We start from the raw sequence: 19,218 nt of genomic DNA, 5'->3' as shown, positions 1-19,218 counted from the left end.
TTATACTTCTAAAAAAAGACATTTTGCTTCATATCTGGATATTTTTTATGCACCTCCACCTATATCTGTCCTGTTCTTTTGTCATTCTGAAATTAAATTGTCAACTTATCTTTCAATATGCATGCAAATATAGATCTACTCTTTGGTACATTATAAAGTGTATAATGATGATGACTTACAGATTAAGTTTTCGTTTTGGTCAGGTTTACCAACTTTTTCAATAATGATGTCCTTTGAAATTACAAAATTTATAAAATGGTTCTTGACCAAAGTTTTTGTAATGTTTGCAGACTTTTTTACCAAAATTAATTTTTGAATTATCACAAAAAAATCAGCATGAAAAAATGCATACTATGCAGATTGAGAACAACTGTCACAAACTTTCATCCTCTTTTTACCCAGACTTTTGGAGTTTTTGCATTCACAAAGATGTCTTTAGGTAGATCCCTAAAAAAAACATTAAGATATAGTTTGTCAGTTCCATAATCAGATACTATGTGGGAACTCAAATCCTCATTAAGCTTAGGTCATTATATCTAGGATCGCTATATCTTGCCTAGTGTTCAAGAGAAGCTCATAATGGATGAGTAATGCCATGTAAATACAAGCCCAAACATAGCCCTTTGGACAAGAAAGAGATGTGAAGTAAACATAGTGAATGTCAATGACTTTGACAACACAATTTAATATTAAAATAAGGAGATGAGGTATGATTGCCAATGAGACAACTATCCAATAAAGTTCAAATGAAGTGGATGTAACCAATTATAGGCAACCGTACGGCCTTCAACAATGAGAAAAACCCATACCATATAGTTGGCTATAAAAGGCCCTGACAAAATATGAAACTATTCAATTGAGAAAACTGAAGGCCAAATTAACAACAAAACAATTTATGAAAAACAAGTATGACCGACATGAACCAACAACAACCACTGAACTACAGGCATCTGACATGGAACAGGCACATAAAGAATGTGGCAGGGTTAAACATGTTTGTGGGTGCTCAACCCTGCCCCATAACCTGGAACAGTGGTAAGACAGCACAACATAAGAACAAACAATAAAAATCGTTTGAAAAAGGCTTAACTTATCAGATCGATACAAAGCAGAACAATCAAACAAAAACACAGACCAGATGTGGCATGGTATTTATCTGTCCTTCATCCCTAACATCAAAAAGGACACTTAAGTACAGATCTGAGAGTACTCACAGTTACTGACAGCTAGTTCAAAGCCAATAACAACTAACAACTAGACAAAGTGAAGCCCCCCCCCCCTCCACTCTGAAGTAACTGTATTATAACAAAGTCAATGTAGGACTTTCTTTGAGATATCATTGTGTCTGGGAGACACAAATGATGCCCCCACAGATGCAAAATGTTATTTTAAAATACATAAAGTTGAGCATGGGAGCACATAGGTCTGTGGTTCACTGTAGGAGCGGTTATCCATAACATTATGCACCTCTTATGCAAGTAAATACTAAAAAAAATGACAAAGTTCAACTATCTCCCGAAAGAGCAAATATTAATAAAATTCAAAACCCTGACCACATGCACACCTTCAATATATGTACAAACAGCCAGCAAAGTGAAAACTTCCTAGCATTCAAACTGTAGGAGGAGTTATCTGGAAATGCTATGCACCTCTTATGCAAGTATATACTCCAAAAATGACAAAGTTCAACCATCTCCCAAAAGAGTAAATATCAATAAAAATCAAAACCCTGACCACATGCACACCTTCAATATATGTACAAACAGCCAGCAAAGTGAAAATTTTTATGCCCCCAACTTTTAGTTGCGGTGGCAAAAAAAAAACATGTATCTAAGACTAAAATATCAATCAGTACACATCCATTATTGATTTCGTGTAAAGACGTCATTTACAGACAGAGAAAAACATGACCTTGTGCAATGCCAAAATAAAGGTATCGACAGATTGTAGTACCAATTTAAAGTGCATATGTGTATAACATAACTATTTAGTATGATTTTAATTACTGATTACAAAATCAATATTTATACCAATAAAAACAATATTAAAAGATCTAATTACAGTGTTGAATTGGTAACCTTTTAGAATAAGTTTATTTAAAGGATTGATAAGTTTAGTCCTATCGTATATAAATTTACGGGCTCTGTAAACAACATCACTGTAAAATTTAGGATGTGCTATTCCGTCTGAAATAAGTTTTTTACAGGTAGAGCCAAACTTGCAAACCAAATCTTTGTATCTATGGAAGAATTTAGTAAAGGTTTTAAGTTAAGTTCGTTTTAAATTATGGAAAATTAGTATTGTGTATTTTCAATGAAATTAATGCCCAAAGGGTAAATTTTACATAAATCTGGTCCAAGTTCATTATAATTTCCATAAAATTAACAGCTAGGTGATAAAACACAAGAATGTGTCCATAGTACATGGATGCCCCACTCGCACTATCATTTTCTATGTTCAGTGGACCATGAAATTGGGGTCAAAACTCTAATTTGGCATTAAAATTAGAAAGATCATATCAATGGGAACATGTGAACTAAGTTTCAAGTTGATTGGACTTCAACTTCATCAAAAACTACCTTGACCAAAAACTTTAACCTGAAGCGGGACAGACAGACGAACGGACGAAATAACGAACAGACACACAGACCAGAAAACATAATGCACCTACTACTATCGTAGGTAGGGCATAAAAATCAAATAGTTCAAAATTTTGACAGACCTCTAGTGGTCACCATGTACACCAGCATTCTCCTTCAATGAGTGACAAACAAGCATACAAACCATTTTATCTTATCAAATTTAAGTTATGTCCCATAACATGGCATTTTCGTAGTAAACAATTACCAAATAGAGAACATAAAGGAACAAGCAAAACAAAAGGCTATTGAAGGTGACAACACTGAGACTGGTTGAGATTTTAAAAAAGGGTGATTGAAGGTGATGACATTATGGTTGACAATTTTAGTCTTTGATAAAGAGTGATTGAAGGTGATGATATTATGGTTGACAATGTTAGTTTTTGATAAAGGGTGATTGAAGGTGATGACATTATGGTTGACAATATTATTCATTGATAAAGTGTGATTGAAGGTGATGACATTATGGTTGACAATTTTAGTCATTGATAAAGGGTGATTGAAGGTGATGACATTATGGTTGACAATTTTAGTCTTTGATAAAGGGTGATTGAAGGTGATGACCTTATGGTTGACAATGTTAGTCTTTGATAAAGGGTGATTGAAGGTGATGACATTATGGTTGACAATGTTAGTCTTTGATAAAGGGTGATTGAAGGTGATGACCTTATGGTTGACAATTTTAGTCTTTGATAAAGGGTGATTGAAGGTGATGACATTATGGTTGACAATGTTAGTTTTTGATAAAGGGTGATTGAAGGTGATGACATTATGGTTGACAATATTAGTCATTGATAAAGGGTGATTGAAGGTGATGACATTATGGTTGACAATTTTAGTCATTGATAAAGGGTGATTGAAGGTGATGACATTATGGTTGACAATTTTAGTCTTTGATAAAGGGTGATTGAAGGTGATGACCTTATGGTTGACAATGTTAGTCTTTGATAAAGGGTGATCAAGGTGATGACATTATGGTTGACAATGTTAGTCTTTGATAAAGGGTGATTGAAGGTGATGACATTATGGTTGACAATTTTAGTCATTGATAAAGGGTGATTGAAGGTGATGACCTTATGGTTGACAATTTTAGTCTTTGATAAAGGGTTATTGAAGGTGATGACCTTATGGTTTACAATTTTAGTCTTTGATAAAGGGTGATTGAACATATCTTACAACTTAAATTGAACATAAGTTGTACTAGAATGATGAAAATGCAAAACTTTGATAAAGGGCATTTTGAAGGTGATGACCTTGTCATATATCACCTATGGAATAGACAGTGAGATATTTCAGAGTGAATCACCCACAGTGATCACAATCAATGTGAAATTTCTGCATCAGATTGTTTTTCCACTACACACTTATGTGTTTTGTAGCTTATATATATATATACAGGAAGATCATACTATACAGTCTGCACAAGGTGACAATCATTAATGTTATGAATATATGAAGAATTGATTAATAAATTAAAATAGATTTTTTAGATATTACATTTGTAATAACAAACCTATTATAAAACTAGAACTGTCCACTAAACTGGACCAATACCATTGTGGATTGAATATGCTAGTGACTGAAATACAGGGAATCAATGACGATGATAATATAAATTTTGACTTTGTTCTTATGTTTTTTTAGAAGTTGTCTCAGATGCATGTAGTCATTTTTGGGGCCCTTTATAGCTTGCTGTTTGGTGTGAGCCAAGGCTCTGTGTTGAAGGCCGTACTTTGACCTATATAATGGTTTACTTTTACAAATTGTGACTTGGATGGAGAGTTGTCTCATTGGCACTCATACCACATCTTCTTATATCTATGTACCCCTTTAAGTATCATTTGAAGTCTGATTGGCTGTGTTTCTTGGCAAGAAATAGAGTTCATATTAAGTTACCTGATTTAATGTATATCTATACTACTAAAATAACAAATCCAATTTGTTAGCCAGCAAGATGTAAAAACGATGAATTAAAGAATTCAACTTTATAACTAATATAGGACAATGGTGTTGTTTAAAAATCACATCATTCTAAGCCCTTTCGTTTTCCAAATAATAAATACCACCAATAATTAACAAGTTCCAAGTTGAATCTAATACCGATACCAAAAGTATATGTCACATGTAGTTTCCTTCTGTAAATCCCTCCTCTATCAGGAGAACCTGGAATTATTCCAGTAGTTGTTTTAAATCTAAGTTACACTACAGTACACTATTTAACAAGTTTTTTTTTCCCACCTCAATACCACCATGACCACTATCAATTTTAATTAATTAGTTAAAAAATTAAATTTAGTTTATAGTAAGTTAATTGTAATAAGAAAACCAGGACGGGTTCAAACAGAAAGATTTTGAAAGCAGAGAAAACTATGCACCTTACAATCAGCATGACTTTATCAGATGACAATATGAATACTAAAATAATTTAATACAGTCACGGCATGTGATGTTGCGGGTGTGTTCTTGTATGAATTAAAATTGTTTATTAAAGAAACTGCATGATGGAATAGCAACTGATATTGATACATTTGGATCTAACAATGTAATGTACAATGTAGTTAGTTTCATGCTGAGATGATATTCAAAATTTCTAATTTAAAAGGGACATAACTAACAAAAACTGAATGTACTAGAAAATCATACCAGCTGAGCAGCCCATGAACATCTACAAGTTAGTATCTAACAATGTACAAGTACAAAGCTTCATGAAGATGCTATAAACCAATTTGGAGTTTCAATGACAAGGTTGGTTCTGCAAAAACTAACAAGCCAAGGGATATAACTGAAAAAAAAATGTCAATATGCCAGGACATCCTACCCACATGCACATATATATATTAGGATCTACGTATACAGTGTATTAAATTTCATGATAATACAATAAACAATGTAGGGCTACAGAGGAGTTGCAATTACAAGGTCGGTTCTGTCAAAATTTCTATGTTCAAAACAGCATAACTAAAAAAAAAATCATTGAAACAAAATATCCTACTAACATGCATGAGTCAGATCATTTAACAATGTACAAAGTTAATTGTGATAAACCATGTAGGAACAGTTGCAATGATAAGGTTGGTTCTCATAAGGGTAAACATGCTACAAAGTTTGAAGTGAATCAAACAAAAGACAAAGAAGTTGGACAGAACAGACAAGCGGATTCCTTCATACCCTAAACTTTGTTTGTAAGGGGTATAACAGAGAAGAGAAAATGTATACTTAAATGGCATGATGGTTAATTTATATAAATATATATGTATATATTCAAGATTTTGTTAAATTTCAAACATGTAAGTACAAATGCAAATAGTAATCATGAGTTTCTGTAGTACAAATTTTAAAGTATAAATCCCATAATGGCATATTATATAAACAATGATAAAACTTAATTTTTATACACCCGTCAATTTTTGACGGGACGTATTATGGTATACAAATGTCCAGTGTCCGTCCGTCTGTCTGTCCGTCTGTCTGTCTGGCAAAAACATGTCGCACCGTAACTTGAGAATGACTTATCCAAATTTCATGAAACTTAACATAGTTGTTTCTTATGATGGTCAAACGATCTGTATACTTTTTGGTGAAAATAAGATAAAAACTTTTTGAGTTACGGGACTTAGTAACTAAAACAGGTGTGTGTTTTTTTTCACGTCGCGCCGTATCTCAAAAACAATTTATGATTATTGCTTAAAACTTTACACACTTCTTAGTTATATTAATCTTAAGTCTGTATACTTTTTTGGTGATGATTCAAAATTTTATTTTAGAGATATTGAGTATTTTGTTAAAAAAGGGGGAGGGGTTTTTCACATGTCGCGCCGTATCTCAAAAACAGTTTATGATTATTGCTTAAAACTTTACACACTTCTTAGTTATATTAACCTTAAGATCTGTATACTTTTTGGTGATGATTCAAAATTTTATTTTTGAGTTATTGAGTATTTTGTAAAAAAAGGGGGAGGGGTTTTTCACATGTCGCGCCGTACCTCAAAAACGATTTATGATTATTGCTTTAAATTTTACACACTTCTTAGTTATATTAATCTAAAGATCTGTATACTTTTTGGTTTTGATTCAAAATTTTATTTTAGAGATATTGAGTTTTTTGTTAAAAAAAGGGGGGTTTTCGCATGTCACGCCGTATGTCAGAAACTATTTATGCTTATTGCATAAAAATTCACACACAAGACGACGGGCGTATCATGCGCTCATGGCGCAGCTGTTTATTTTAGGACAGAATTCACTGTGAATCCTTGTGATAGCTGGTGATTGAAGGTGTCAAAATCTGGCTTAAGTCAGTTCTATTATATTGATGGAATACACAGATGTACAAAGAAAATTGCCTATAATCACAATCATTCACTGAAAAATCACCACAAAAAGAGATGCTATTAACTAAATTGCCCCGTGTCTACTGTATGGGGCAATGTTAATAATTTCAATTAATTCAACTACATGTAATATTGTTAATTTGTATAAGTTACAGAAGTTGTATGATTTCAGCATATAAAAAAATACATCAAGAAAACCATTTGAATAACAAAATTATAGTACATGTCAAAATATACCAATTTTTATCAACATTCTTAACTCTGAATTTCATTTGATTAGGATTTTCCTATGGTACAGATCATGAATTTTTTGCTTCCTGTTTGATATTATTCTCTGTCCTATCATTGGAAATGCTTTAAAATATGCCATGTGAATTCAGTACATGTACATTTGTATAATGTAGCACTATTTTGTATATAACTCCATGGCATCATACAGGTCCAAAACACCTTGAAAACTTCTTAACACATGCAGAAGATCTTTATTATCAAGTGAGCTGCCATTTAAATCATCAATGACCCCATTATTTATAGATGTGCATTTGAATGGAGACAATCAAACAGAGCAAAGCAGGCTATTACTTTTTTAATTAATCTTCTGTGATTATCTGTTAGATAATATCGTTGTCAAGTTCATGATAGGATTACTTACCTAATTGTCAAAGCTCAGGCTTATTTTCCCAGGGGTGACAGGAAGGACCCTTCTCAAGTTGCTATGTTGGATCTACCCATTCAAATTCATATCACCATAGCAGGATACACGCTTTATCTACAATGAAAGAGGCAATTATAAAGTTTGTTGACTTGTATCCAGGAAGAAGGTTCAAGAGGCGTGTCTTCAATGTCAATCATTTAAGGCGGTCGGATTCAAATAACTGTCCCATTTATCAATTAGTGGAACAGAGAAATTGGAGGAAAACCGTAATATGACCGTTATTAGTTATTTTACGTATTAAATTCTTTTAAAATGTTTAGATTTTTCCTCAAATACTCAAAATCTCTCTTGATCAGTTGAAACTGACACAGGTGTCTTGGTTAGCGGACATACGTTATTACATAAAAGATTGAACTTTGATAAATACATAGAGAGTAATCTTTGTAGTGGGGTATATTTTGATGTGATTTTTAAAGGTTGAAAGGGGGAACTTGTATGAAACAGCTTAAACTCTACGTGTTGGTTAACTAAACCGGAAGTAATTGTTAGGTTTAAATAGTCGAAGTCATCAGGACGTTTTCGCCTCATTGTTTGAATCGATCATCTTCAAGTTCATTCTTGACCGAAAAGACAAAATAAATTGAAGTCACTTGTAAAGTGAGCAGATAACCTCTTGTAGGAAATTATACTCCTCTGACTGATTAAGGTATTAAATTCATCCTTTCAAAGCATATCCACTACTTGAACAGTACATTTTTTCTCTTTTCCCAAATAATTAGTTTTTGGAATTTTGGGTCTAGGAGCATTTTTAGGCATTCAAATCCCTTCTGATTTGAAAGAAAATCGCTCTGGACTCGGAAGCGCTAAAAAGGGATTACATGAACAGGACATAGGAGGAAGGTATCATTTTCCCCATGACATTGACTTTCCAATATATCACATTATCTCTATTGTCCAACATAATTAACCATGTTTTCTGGACATCACGGATGTTAATTCCCATAAACATTTTGATGTGTCACAAGAGAAAATGTCTTACGCCAAAAGAGAAAATGTATCGTTGTGTGTTGTGTCAATAGTTCAAGTATCATAAATTTTCAGATTTCCGAATGGCGATAATGTCTATTCAACAGGTTCAGTAAATCAGCAATTTGTGCTTAAATTCGGAATCCGGATCTGTTTGCCCAAAAATATGTTTGCGCCCATTCACATTCACCCCCTTTCACTTTCGCACCTTACACATTTGCACTGAAAGTCGGTTCGCACTCTTTTTATTGGTTTTGTGTTTAATAATTTTGTAATCGAGTTTTGGTAAGTGTATTGCTATAACTATTTTTTTTTCATTGTTTCAATTAAAATAAAGTGAGATTCTGACAACATTTTTTTGTGTTGAATAAATCTTAATCATGTTTTGGTTAGTGTATTGCTATTAAAAAAAATGTCATTGTTTCTAAATAAAGTCAGATTCTGACAACGTTTGTTTCCTGTGTTGAATAAATCTTAATCATCTTTTGGTTAGTGTATTGCTATAAATTTTTGTTTTCATTGTTTCAAAATAACGTGAGATTTTCACTTTTTTTTTTTTTGTGCTGAATAAATTTTAAATTATGTTTTTATTAGTGTTGTGATATAAATTTTTGTTTTCATTGTTTCAAAATAAAGTGAGATCAAAGGGGCCAAGCTGTTAAAATCAATTATCTTTCGTGTTTTTCTTTTAAAATCTTCAATGATTTACTCATACCAAGCTAAATACATGCAGATTTACATCAAAGCAAGTTAAAACAACAATCATGGTTTTCAAACACACAACAATAACACCAAAATTTAGCTGTGTATAAATACCAATTACTTAATTAGCAGTAATCATACATTTGTACATAATTAATATTTAATAATTAATCATCAAATTGATAAAAAAAACCAAAACATTCATATAATAATGCCACAATTTTTATTCAGGAAAATATTTTTTTTTTGGTATATACTTATAAAAAAAATATCTAATATAACAATTCAGCTTGAATTTGAATAAAAATTGTGTGTGAATGTGTAGGGTGCGAACAGACCTAGGGAGCGAATGTGTAGGGTGTGAAAGTGTATTGGGCGCGAACGGACCTGATACCTTAAATCCGATGCTGCCCTGTAATTCATACATCTGGTAATTATTCGTTTATATAAACTGCTCAAATATAATAGACTTACCTATTAGTGAAATTACCAGATTTGGGGATATATATAGCAGTGTTCTCCCCTGGCCCTCTAAAGCACTACAGACCCATTGGCCTATCAGTCATAGCGATGTATTTCTTTCCGTGGTGCTATAATTTTCAGTAAAAAAATAATACTGTCGGTAAAATTTCATCCCACTTTTAAATCTAATCCATGTGTTATAAAAATCCAGTTGAAATTTAACCAGGACATTGATCGGTTACAACATGTTGTCGATTTAATTGATCTGGTTAACCTGTGTCGTTGATTGGATTTAAATGATATACATGTATGAGCGCTTGCATATGTTGTCACTGGATTCCTGTGTGTTTTAATTAATATTGAGATAGTTTATGATTTCTGACAACAATTTTATGGCTTCACTCACCTTCCAAGCAAGCGCTGACCAGTGACACAATCAGGGATTTCAATAACTTTTCAATGAACAGGCTGTTTACTAATTTGAAGTGGCTGATCAAAAAAGGGGGGATTCAGGGGCGGCTTGCCCCCCCGAAAATTTTTTTGACCTTACATTGAAAATGGTGCACTCTGAGGCATTTTCAAACTATTTACAAGTGCATAAAAAATGGGGTTTCATAGGAATGTTATCTTTTTTTATTAGCTTGTAAGGTCAATCTTGTGATATTGCGTATTAAAATAAGACAAATAAAAATATATCAAAAATAATCTTAATTGTTATTGTATTGCCAGATTTCGCAAAAAGTAAGTAAGCAACGGAGGGTCAGCATAAACTATTAATACCAAGACTCCGTGTTGAAGGCCTTACTTTGACCTATAATGGTTTACTTTTACAAATTTTGACTTGTATGGAGAGTTGTCTCATTGGCACTCATACCACATCTTCTTATATTTATGTAAAGACCTACATATATATGTCATCTGCAAAATCTGACAATTTCAGTTTTGATCCAGAAAAGAAATATTATTTTCATGTGTTCTATATTTCAATAAAAACATGCAAATCTGGGAAAGGACATATATGCTGAAGTGGGAAAATGTCTACCCCTTCTGAGTTAGCACTTTTAACAAAGGCTTCCATTCGAGATAGGTTAATGTAAAAAAAATTCAAACTGAGGCAGGACCCATCCTAACATTGGTACTTTTTTCAACGAGTGGGCTAATGATCTGCAAGGGGGAAATTATAACTGAAAAAAATAAAGAGAGCCTTTTCCATAGCCTTGGCATTTACCCTCCTACCTACTTTTTCAGTAAAACTTGACGGGAAAGGTCCAACTATAAATAAAAAATGGGAAGCCTTCCTCCTATCCTAGGCTTCTTTGATGGCCCCATCCACAACAAATGGGCAATGACAAACCTGGAACTATATACTACAAACTGGAGAGAAAAGGTCAAAAAAAAAAAAAAAAAAATAGGCAGCACCCCTCCTAGCCTAGGCACTATTTTCAACCCCCCTTCCCTCCCCAAGAGTTAAAGGGTGGTAATAATTAATGAAATACTTGTTAAATTATAAAAAGGGCATAGAAGGCAAGCTTGGGCAGGCCTCATTTATATAAACATGAGACTGTACAGACCTTCTAAGGCTTCTTTGAAATTTAATAACTTCAAATAAAAAGTTTAAGCTGTAAATGGCTCCAATGATTTTGTCTTTTTGCTGGTAAAGAAATCATTTACTTTTGGTCTTTCATTTCATTCAGTTTCATTTAATTTATTTACATGCAATTTAAAAAATTGCCTCCTAAAACTTTTTAATTTTGGTTTCTCATGAGTTATCCATTGATAACATACGTTTTTATTTCGATATCTCTCTTGATTTTACCATTGACAATCTTGATCATTCAAGCGATTGATTGAAGATCGTATTTGAATGCAGGCAAACGTCTTACTGGCGCCGATTTTAAATTTACTTTCAGTCAGACAAAATGGTCCAGTCGGTTATAAAAAAGCCATCGTTTTTGAAAAATCTATGAAACTAAAAACTCCATGAGACAAAAGGTTAATAAAACTTTGTTTTTATTTTATTCTCTTAAAAAATATTTTTTGTTAAGCATTTGAACCGGCGATTTCCGTCTTTTGAAACGGCGACATTCCGCCGGGTGCCGGCTCTTAATGAAAACCCTGCACAATCAAATTTATTTGTACTCAAACAGTGCCGACAGATGTACACACACCGTTAAAATTGTTTATACTAATAGATATAAACTGTTGCAAGTGTTGCCCATTAAATTATAATAATTGACCATAATGCATATGTTTATTTTGTATGAAACACATCCAAGCTAGCAATGATATATATCCTGTCTCTTTATAGAGTCTTCCTTCTCTTTTTCAACAATAACACTTACTTTTCTTCCATTTTGACAGTCAATTTAATGAGTTTGATACATTAGCCACAATTAATTTGGACCCTCAAATGAGTATTTAAAACAGAAAACTAAAAATATGTATTTTATAATAAATTCATGAATTCATGAAGAATTTCTCCCCTTATTTTTTCCCATTTCAAAATTTTTGTGCTGAAAATTATGTTGATTCATTAAAATATTGTTAAAAATTGATTTAAATATTAAAATGGATTGTAACTTAATAAAAATAAAATTCATTATACACACAGGAATAAAAAATTGTAAATGAGAGATGATATCTTCAATACTTTTAATGAAATCAAACAGTATGCTATAGAAATCAGACATAATAGAATTGACCTTTTACAAATAATATGTAAATATTGTGAATACAGTGGATTTGTTTCCCCTAAATTAGATGATAAATAGACAACCCCATGTGGACACTTTATTTATCTATATATTAATTCAAGAAAATGAATAAAACTGTTCATTCAACATGTTCAAGGAACCTGTGAAAAAATTTACTTAACTGTCTAGTCAATATTGCAGGTCATTTTATTTCTGCTCTAAAATCGCTTAAAACATGTCAATTTCTAGAAAGTTTCATAGTTTTTTGTCTCGCCTGCGGTGAAAGCAGCAGAAAGCGAGACATAGGGATTACTTTTCCAGCGACGACAACAGCTCAGGCTCTGGCTTCTGTGTCAATAATTAATAAGTTTTCTGCTTAAGTTAGTTTGATAGGAACTACTTGTGATAGATCATTGATATTTTGTATTAAGTTGCGTTACTGTCATTACATGTATATCAGTTTGACGACTATTTTGAGGCCCTGTCCCCTAGGACATGGTCCAGTGACTGAATTAATTAGCAATTTTGAATGTTAAGTCAGTCAGGGGTACTACTTGTACAGGTAATCTTTATTTACTTGAAGAAGTAAAAAAAAATATACTTATATAAGTTAATTATAATGTTTGAATAATCTCCCCTTAATTTACTCAAAAATTCACTTGTATAAGTAAATTTTTTTTACAATCGGCCAGTGTTCTCCCCAGGCCCTTAAAGGACCGCGTGCCCGCGATGTATAATTTTTTCCGTGGTGGTATCGTCTTACCGCGATGTATAATTTTTCTCCGTGGTGCTAAAATTTTCAGTTAAAAAATCGTAAATCGGTAAAGTTTTAAACGACTTGTTAAATCTTTACCGTGCGGTATAAAATTCCAGGTGAAATTTGACCAGTTCAAACCAGTTCAACACAGATTGTTTACATCACGTGATCGATTTACCTTATGAGGTTAACCTTGTTGATTGGATTTAATCGATGTAATTAACACTTGTAACATGATTCTTTTGTGTTTTAATTAAGAGTTCATAACTTTATGATCACAGATAACTATTTTATGGCTTCACTCTCCACCCAAGCACTGACCTGTGACAAGTCGGCAAATACTTTGTACACAAACAGTGTCTTGACCCGATAGGTACATTTTTTGTACATCATAATGGTGGCTCATTACGTATAATGGACAACTATACATTCCCAATTCTTACATTTTAGTATTATTTGTCTCTGATTAAACCATGGCCAATATTATCTTTAATTATGACATAGTTATTGCATGATAGTCGGGTTTCAAACTGTAGTATCTGTCTGTACATATCACATGACCCAGTTACTTCACGTAGAATATTCAAGTTTATTTACAATTAATTGCAATCTATTATATTTTATAAATAAAATTCAAACTGGATATCTTTATCCATAATTAATGAATAACAGAAGTAATCTTGCAAATTTTATCCATAAGCACATGTTAAATCTATTTATATCTACTTCCTGTCATTTAGGCGGGAAAATGGGGAGACTGTCACTTAGTTGTTGACATTGAATATGGTTACTTATAGATCTATAGACCAAAGATAAATTTATAGATTTAAGAATTCTTTTTAAATGGTTCATGACAAATAAAAATTTAGATTTTAGGGCAGTATTAAGTCTGTATCTATGTTTGAAGAAGTCCACACGCGTTTCCCTGGTGCTATCCAAAAATCCTGGGGAGAACACTGCAATCCCACAAAAATTCTCAAGTTTTGAGATGTAAAAACATGCCTTTAATGATTTTTCCCAGGTTAGCTCATAATTTTTTATTTAGAGCTCAATGTTTCATCTCATTAATTCAACAAAGAAACTGATTGCACAAAGATCTTAAGTATTTGCGCAAGGCCTTCAAAAATTGCTCCTATGGGGTTGTAAATGAGCAGTGTTCTGAAGATAACAGACAAATGAGATTTTCATTGTCTATGAAATTACACTTAAATGATTAGTTAAGACATCTGTAAAGGACAGACAATTTAAAATTCTATTAGAGCAAAGAAGTCCTAAGAACTCAAGAAAAGAAGATAGGATGACTTTTTCACTTATATAAGTAAAAAATCTGAATGTCTAAGGGACATAACTAAGGCAATTTTTTTTTGCCTATACAAGTAAATAAAATACACTTGTATAAGTATCCTACAAATTTACTTATATAAGTATATTAATATTACTTCTTCAAGTAAATAAAAATTACTTGTACAAGTAGTACCCCTGACTGTAAGTTTTCTGCTTAAGTTAGTTTGATAGGATCTACTGGTGATAGAGCAATGATATTTTGTATGAAGTCCCATTACTATCAGTACATATCAGTTTGATGACTATTTCGAGGCCCTGCCCCCTTTGTCATGGTCCAGGGACTTTGAGTTAAGTTTTAAGTTTTATCTGCTTAAGTTATATTGATTGGAACTATTTACAATAAACAACGATATTTTCTATAAAGTTACATTACTGTCTATACATTTGTACATCTCAGTTTGTCGACCATTTTCAGGCCCTATCCACTAGATCATGGTCCAGTGACTGAAATAATAAGCAATGTTGCTGTCCATCAGATTGTCTTTTTCTGAATATTATATTCCGTTAGGCGAGACATATCTCTGTGTCAACAGTTTATTTTTGCTTAACTCTCAAAAACAAAAACAGTTGGAGCAAAACTATGGCAGTATAATTATATTACACATGTTACATGTATGTTTCATTAGAATCTGTAATTTTGATTGGCTGACAGCAATAGTGAGGCACTCAAATATCATTTTTTTATTTCTGTATGAAATACAATAGCAACAACAATGACTGCACATGTTATCCATGACAATGCATATAAAAACAAACGAAACGCTTGAGAAATATATTTCATGGTTGTAACATAAGATTTGATTTGATTTGATTTTTTGGTGTTTTAACGCCACTTTTATGCACCACTTTTGGGCTATTTCGTGGCGGCCAGTTTTTATTGGTGGAGGAAGCCGGAGTGCCCGGAGAAAACCACCGACCTTCGATAGGAAAATGTAACATAAGAATGTAATTATATGAATTGAAAAGTGTAGATTGTGCACACATCTTTTATACATGTTATATGAAGCACAATTCATACAAAATGTGCTTTGGTCAATGCTTTTACATCCCAATTAAATTTTAAAAAGAAGCATTCAAGTCTTAAATAAATAATCAGCAGGTCAATGTCTATCTCTTATGTAATTTTCAGAAAATAAGGACAACCCATTTTGGAGTTATTGCTCCTGAAATGTAAACTTTTTACAAATTTCAAAGTTTTTGGTTATTATCTTGAAAACTATAATAGATTTAGAGAAATTTTAAACAGTAAAAATGACCAGACCAATAAGATCTACAAACGATAAGTCAAACATGGATAAAATCTTCAATTGACCCCTTTTTGTCGAGCCTGCGACTTTTGTCTGTGGTTAAAGTTTTTGAAATTTTAATAGCTTTCTTAAACTATCCTGTATTTCTACCAAACTTGGACAGAAGCTTGTTTATGATCATAAGATAGTATCCAGAAGTAAATTTTGTAAAAAAAAAATCCTGTTTTTACGTATTTTACTTATACAAACATGTAAATGGACTTAGTTTTTCTGCCAGTTAACCAGTCAGGGAATTTATTGAAATAAGTGATTTTTAAATCACTTATTTAAGTAGCAAATTCGAAGTTTTGTCACAAATTGTGATTTTGTAGTTTTACCAAAATTTTAAACACATAGGTTTAGATAATATCTTTTCATTAGTAAAATTGAAAAAAATGAACTTTTTGCTTCTTTTAAGCAGCAAGGTTTATGCCTTTGATGCAATCATTTAGCTGCAAATTCTATTTTAGTTGAAAAAATGCTATAAAAATGGCTTTACACAATGAACTGATACTTTCTTGACAGATTTTTCCCAGCAGTGGCAGTATTTTTCCTGTAAAATTCAAGGTTTCATCTTATAGATTATGTAATAAAATTCTACTGTTCGCGATCAAAATTTCACTGTTCGGGGGTGTTGAAATTAGTGGGGGTTATTAAAATAATGATACTTAAAGAAGTGATTTTTTGGAAGGAAATTGAGGTATGATACTTAAACAAGTGATTTTTATGTCATTATCCTAGATTTAGTACAAGGTCATCACCTGACATGACCCGGTCATCCTATCAACACAAATGTTGGTTCTGATAATTTTAGCAACATAATTAGTCCCTGGATCATTAGTATTCTATATTTAAAGCTACAATAAAATTAAATCACTTAGTCTAGTGATTAATTTGTACTACAAAATGTACTTAAATAGGTGATTATTAAAGAAAGACAACTCTTACTTCCAACCTTTATGGACATAATGTTACTTAAATCAGTGATTTAGAAAATCACTTATTTAAGTAAGTCCCCTGGCTGTTTACATTACATTCACTCTTCGGTTAAAGTTTTGAGAATTTTAATAACTTTCTTAAACTATTCTGGATTTGTACCAAACTTGGACAGAAACTTGTTTATGATCAAAAGCTAGTATCTAGAAGGAAATTTTGTAAAAATATATTTCCTGTTTTTCAGTATATTACTTATAAATGGACTTAATTTTTCTACCAGTTAATATTACATTCACTCTGTGGTTAAAGTTTTTAGAATTTTAATAACTTTCTTAAACTATCTCGGATTTGTACCAAACTTGGACACAAGCTTGTTTATGATCAAAAGTTAGTATCTAGAAGGAAATTTTGTAAAAATATATTTCCTATTTCTCTGTATATTACTTATAAATGGACTTAGTTTTTCTTCCAGTTAACATTACATACAGGCTGTAGTTAAAGTTTTTAAAGCATTTATTAGATTCATAAACCATTCTGGATTTTTACCAAACTTGGACAGAAGCTTCTTACAATCAAAAGATAGTATCTTTAAGAAAATTTTTAATAATTTTTTCCCCATTTTTGTTGAGCCTGTGACTAGCAGCAAAAGTAGGCAAGACACTGAGTTCCGCGGATGCCTTACGAATTTTAGATGTTATTGCCCTTGAAAGACGATTTAACCTATTTTTTGCATTTTTTGTGTATGCTATAACGGTATCGAGAATTTTAATTCAATTTTTTTAAGCAAATAAACCAACATGAAAAAATATTTTATTGAACTTTTATTGGAGTTATTGTCCTTGAATGTAGTTTTTACACAGTTTTGTTCAAACCATTGTGGATAGAGAGAAACGTTTTGGTTTTTTTATCATAGCAAAAATCATATATTGACCCTTCATTGCCCATGAAAGATGGTTGTTACCCATTTTATGCATTTTTTTTGCCAAAAACCTAAATAGAAAGAGAGAAATTGTAAATATTTATCACAGATGTTCAGTAATTTCAGCATAAAAAGATCAACATGGATGAAATTGTTAACTGACTCCTTAGAGGAGTTATTGCCCCTGAATAACCATGTTTACCCATTTCATGTATTTTTTGTAGAAACTATATTAGATAGAGCTACAGTTTATAGAAAAAATGTTTCAGCTGAATAAGACCCTAAAATGTTTAAATTGTCAATTGATGCTTTAGAGGAGTAATTGTCCTTGAAAGATGATTATGATGATTGTTACCCATTTTTGCATTTTTGTCAAAATTTTAGCAGATCTATAGACAGATAGAGAAAAGCTTTTAAAAAAGGAAAACAAGATCTACAAATAAGTCAACATGGCCTAATTATCTGACTCCTTATAGTTATAGGATTTATTGCCCTTAAATGACAACTTTTTTATTAATTTTTCTCTAAAACTAGACATGATAGATAGGTATAAACTGTTAATTGTAAAAATTATTATACATGTACTAAAATGATATTGCTAAATAAGATTTTGACATTGCTATTCAATATTATGTGTTCAACTTAAATCTTAATAAGTGTAATGAATATTTTATCATGTTTATACAACACCACTTTGATGGAACATATAAATGTAGTCATAATCATTGATAATGGAAACCAAAGATTTTTTACACTATACATTTGAAGTTTTCAATATCGTACATGTTGTATAGTGTGAAAAAACAATTTTATAGTGTACTTATTTTTGCTAATTTTAACACATGTTATACATGCAAAGATACGAAAGAGAAGAATTAATAAACACTTCATGTCACAAGCATGACATCATGGACAAGAAGTGATGTTTTTTTTTCTTTATTTTCAGAATGGAAGACCAAGATGATCAAGCTGTAGTCAAGAGATTCAAAGCAAAGAATTTTAACAGGACCTTTACTGTCACAAAGCCAGAATGTAATAGAACTGTAACAACACAACAAAACAATGGTCCTATCATAATACCCGATACTCCAAGGTATGTCAGAATAATGGTGCTTTCATAATACCTGATACTCCAAGGTATGTCAGAACAATGGTGCTATCATAATACCCGATACTCCAAAGTATGTCAGAATAATGGTGCTATCATAATATCAGATACTCCAAGGTATGTCAGAACAATGGTGCTATCATTATACCAGATACTCCATGGTATGTCAGAATAATGATGCTATCATAATACCCGATACTCCAAGTTATGTCAGAACAATGGTGATATCATAATACCAGATACTTCAAGGTATGTCAGAACAATGGTGCTATCATAATATCAGAACCTCCAACATTGTCCAAAGTAAATGTATGTCAGAACATTGGTCCTATCATAATACCGGATACTCCAAGGTATGTCAGA

General features: G+C 31.9%; 2 protein-coding genes across 2 annotated transcripts in view; one reads left to right on the top strand and one right to left on the bottom strand.

Moving 5' to 3' along the window:
* Positions 1 to 7,753, bottom strand: part of LOC127706276 (uncharacterized) — a 60,685-nt gene extending 52,932 nt beyond the window's left edge. The window contains exon 1 of the mRNA XM_052210779.1: positions 7,620 to 7,753. The gene's annotated coding sequence lies outside the window, so the exon portion shown is untranslated. The remainder of the gene's footprint in view (positions 1 to 7,619) is intronic.
* Positions 7,754 to 8,233: 480 nt separating this feature from the next.
* Positions 8,234 to 19,218, top strand: part of LOC127704334 (uncharacterized) — a 54,017-nt gene continuing 43,032 nt past the window's right edge. Inside the window, exons 1-2 of the mRNA XM_052208348.1 lie at positions 8,234 to 8,328; positions 18,694 to 18,840. Of these exons, the coding sequence (XP_052064308.1) occupies positions 18,695 to 18,840 (146 nt within the window). The 5' untranslated portion in view covers positions 8,234 to 8,328; position 18,694. The remainder of the gene's footprint in view (positions 8,329 to 18,693; positions 18,841 to 19,218) is intronic.

The sequence above is a fragment of the Mytilus californianus genome, unplaced genomic scaffold (assembly GCF_021869535.1).
Source record: "Mytilus californianus isolate M0D057914Y unplaced genomic scaffold, xbMytCali1.0.p SCAF_6, whole genome shotgun sequence".
Lineage (NCBI taxonomy): Eukaryota > Metazoa > Mollusca > Bivalvia > Mytilida > Mytilidae > Mytilus > Mytilus californianus.
Note: the sequence above shows the minus strand (reverse complement) of the source record. Positions and strands in the feature narration are given on the sequence as shown.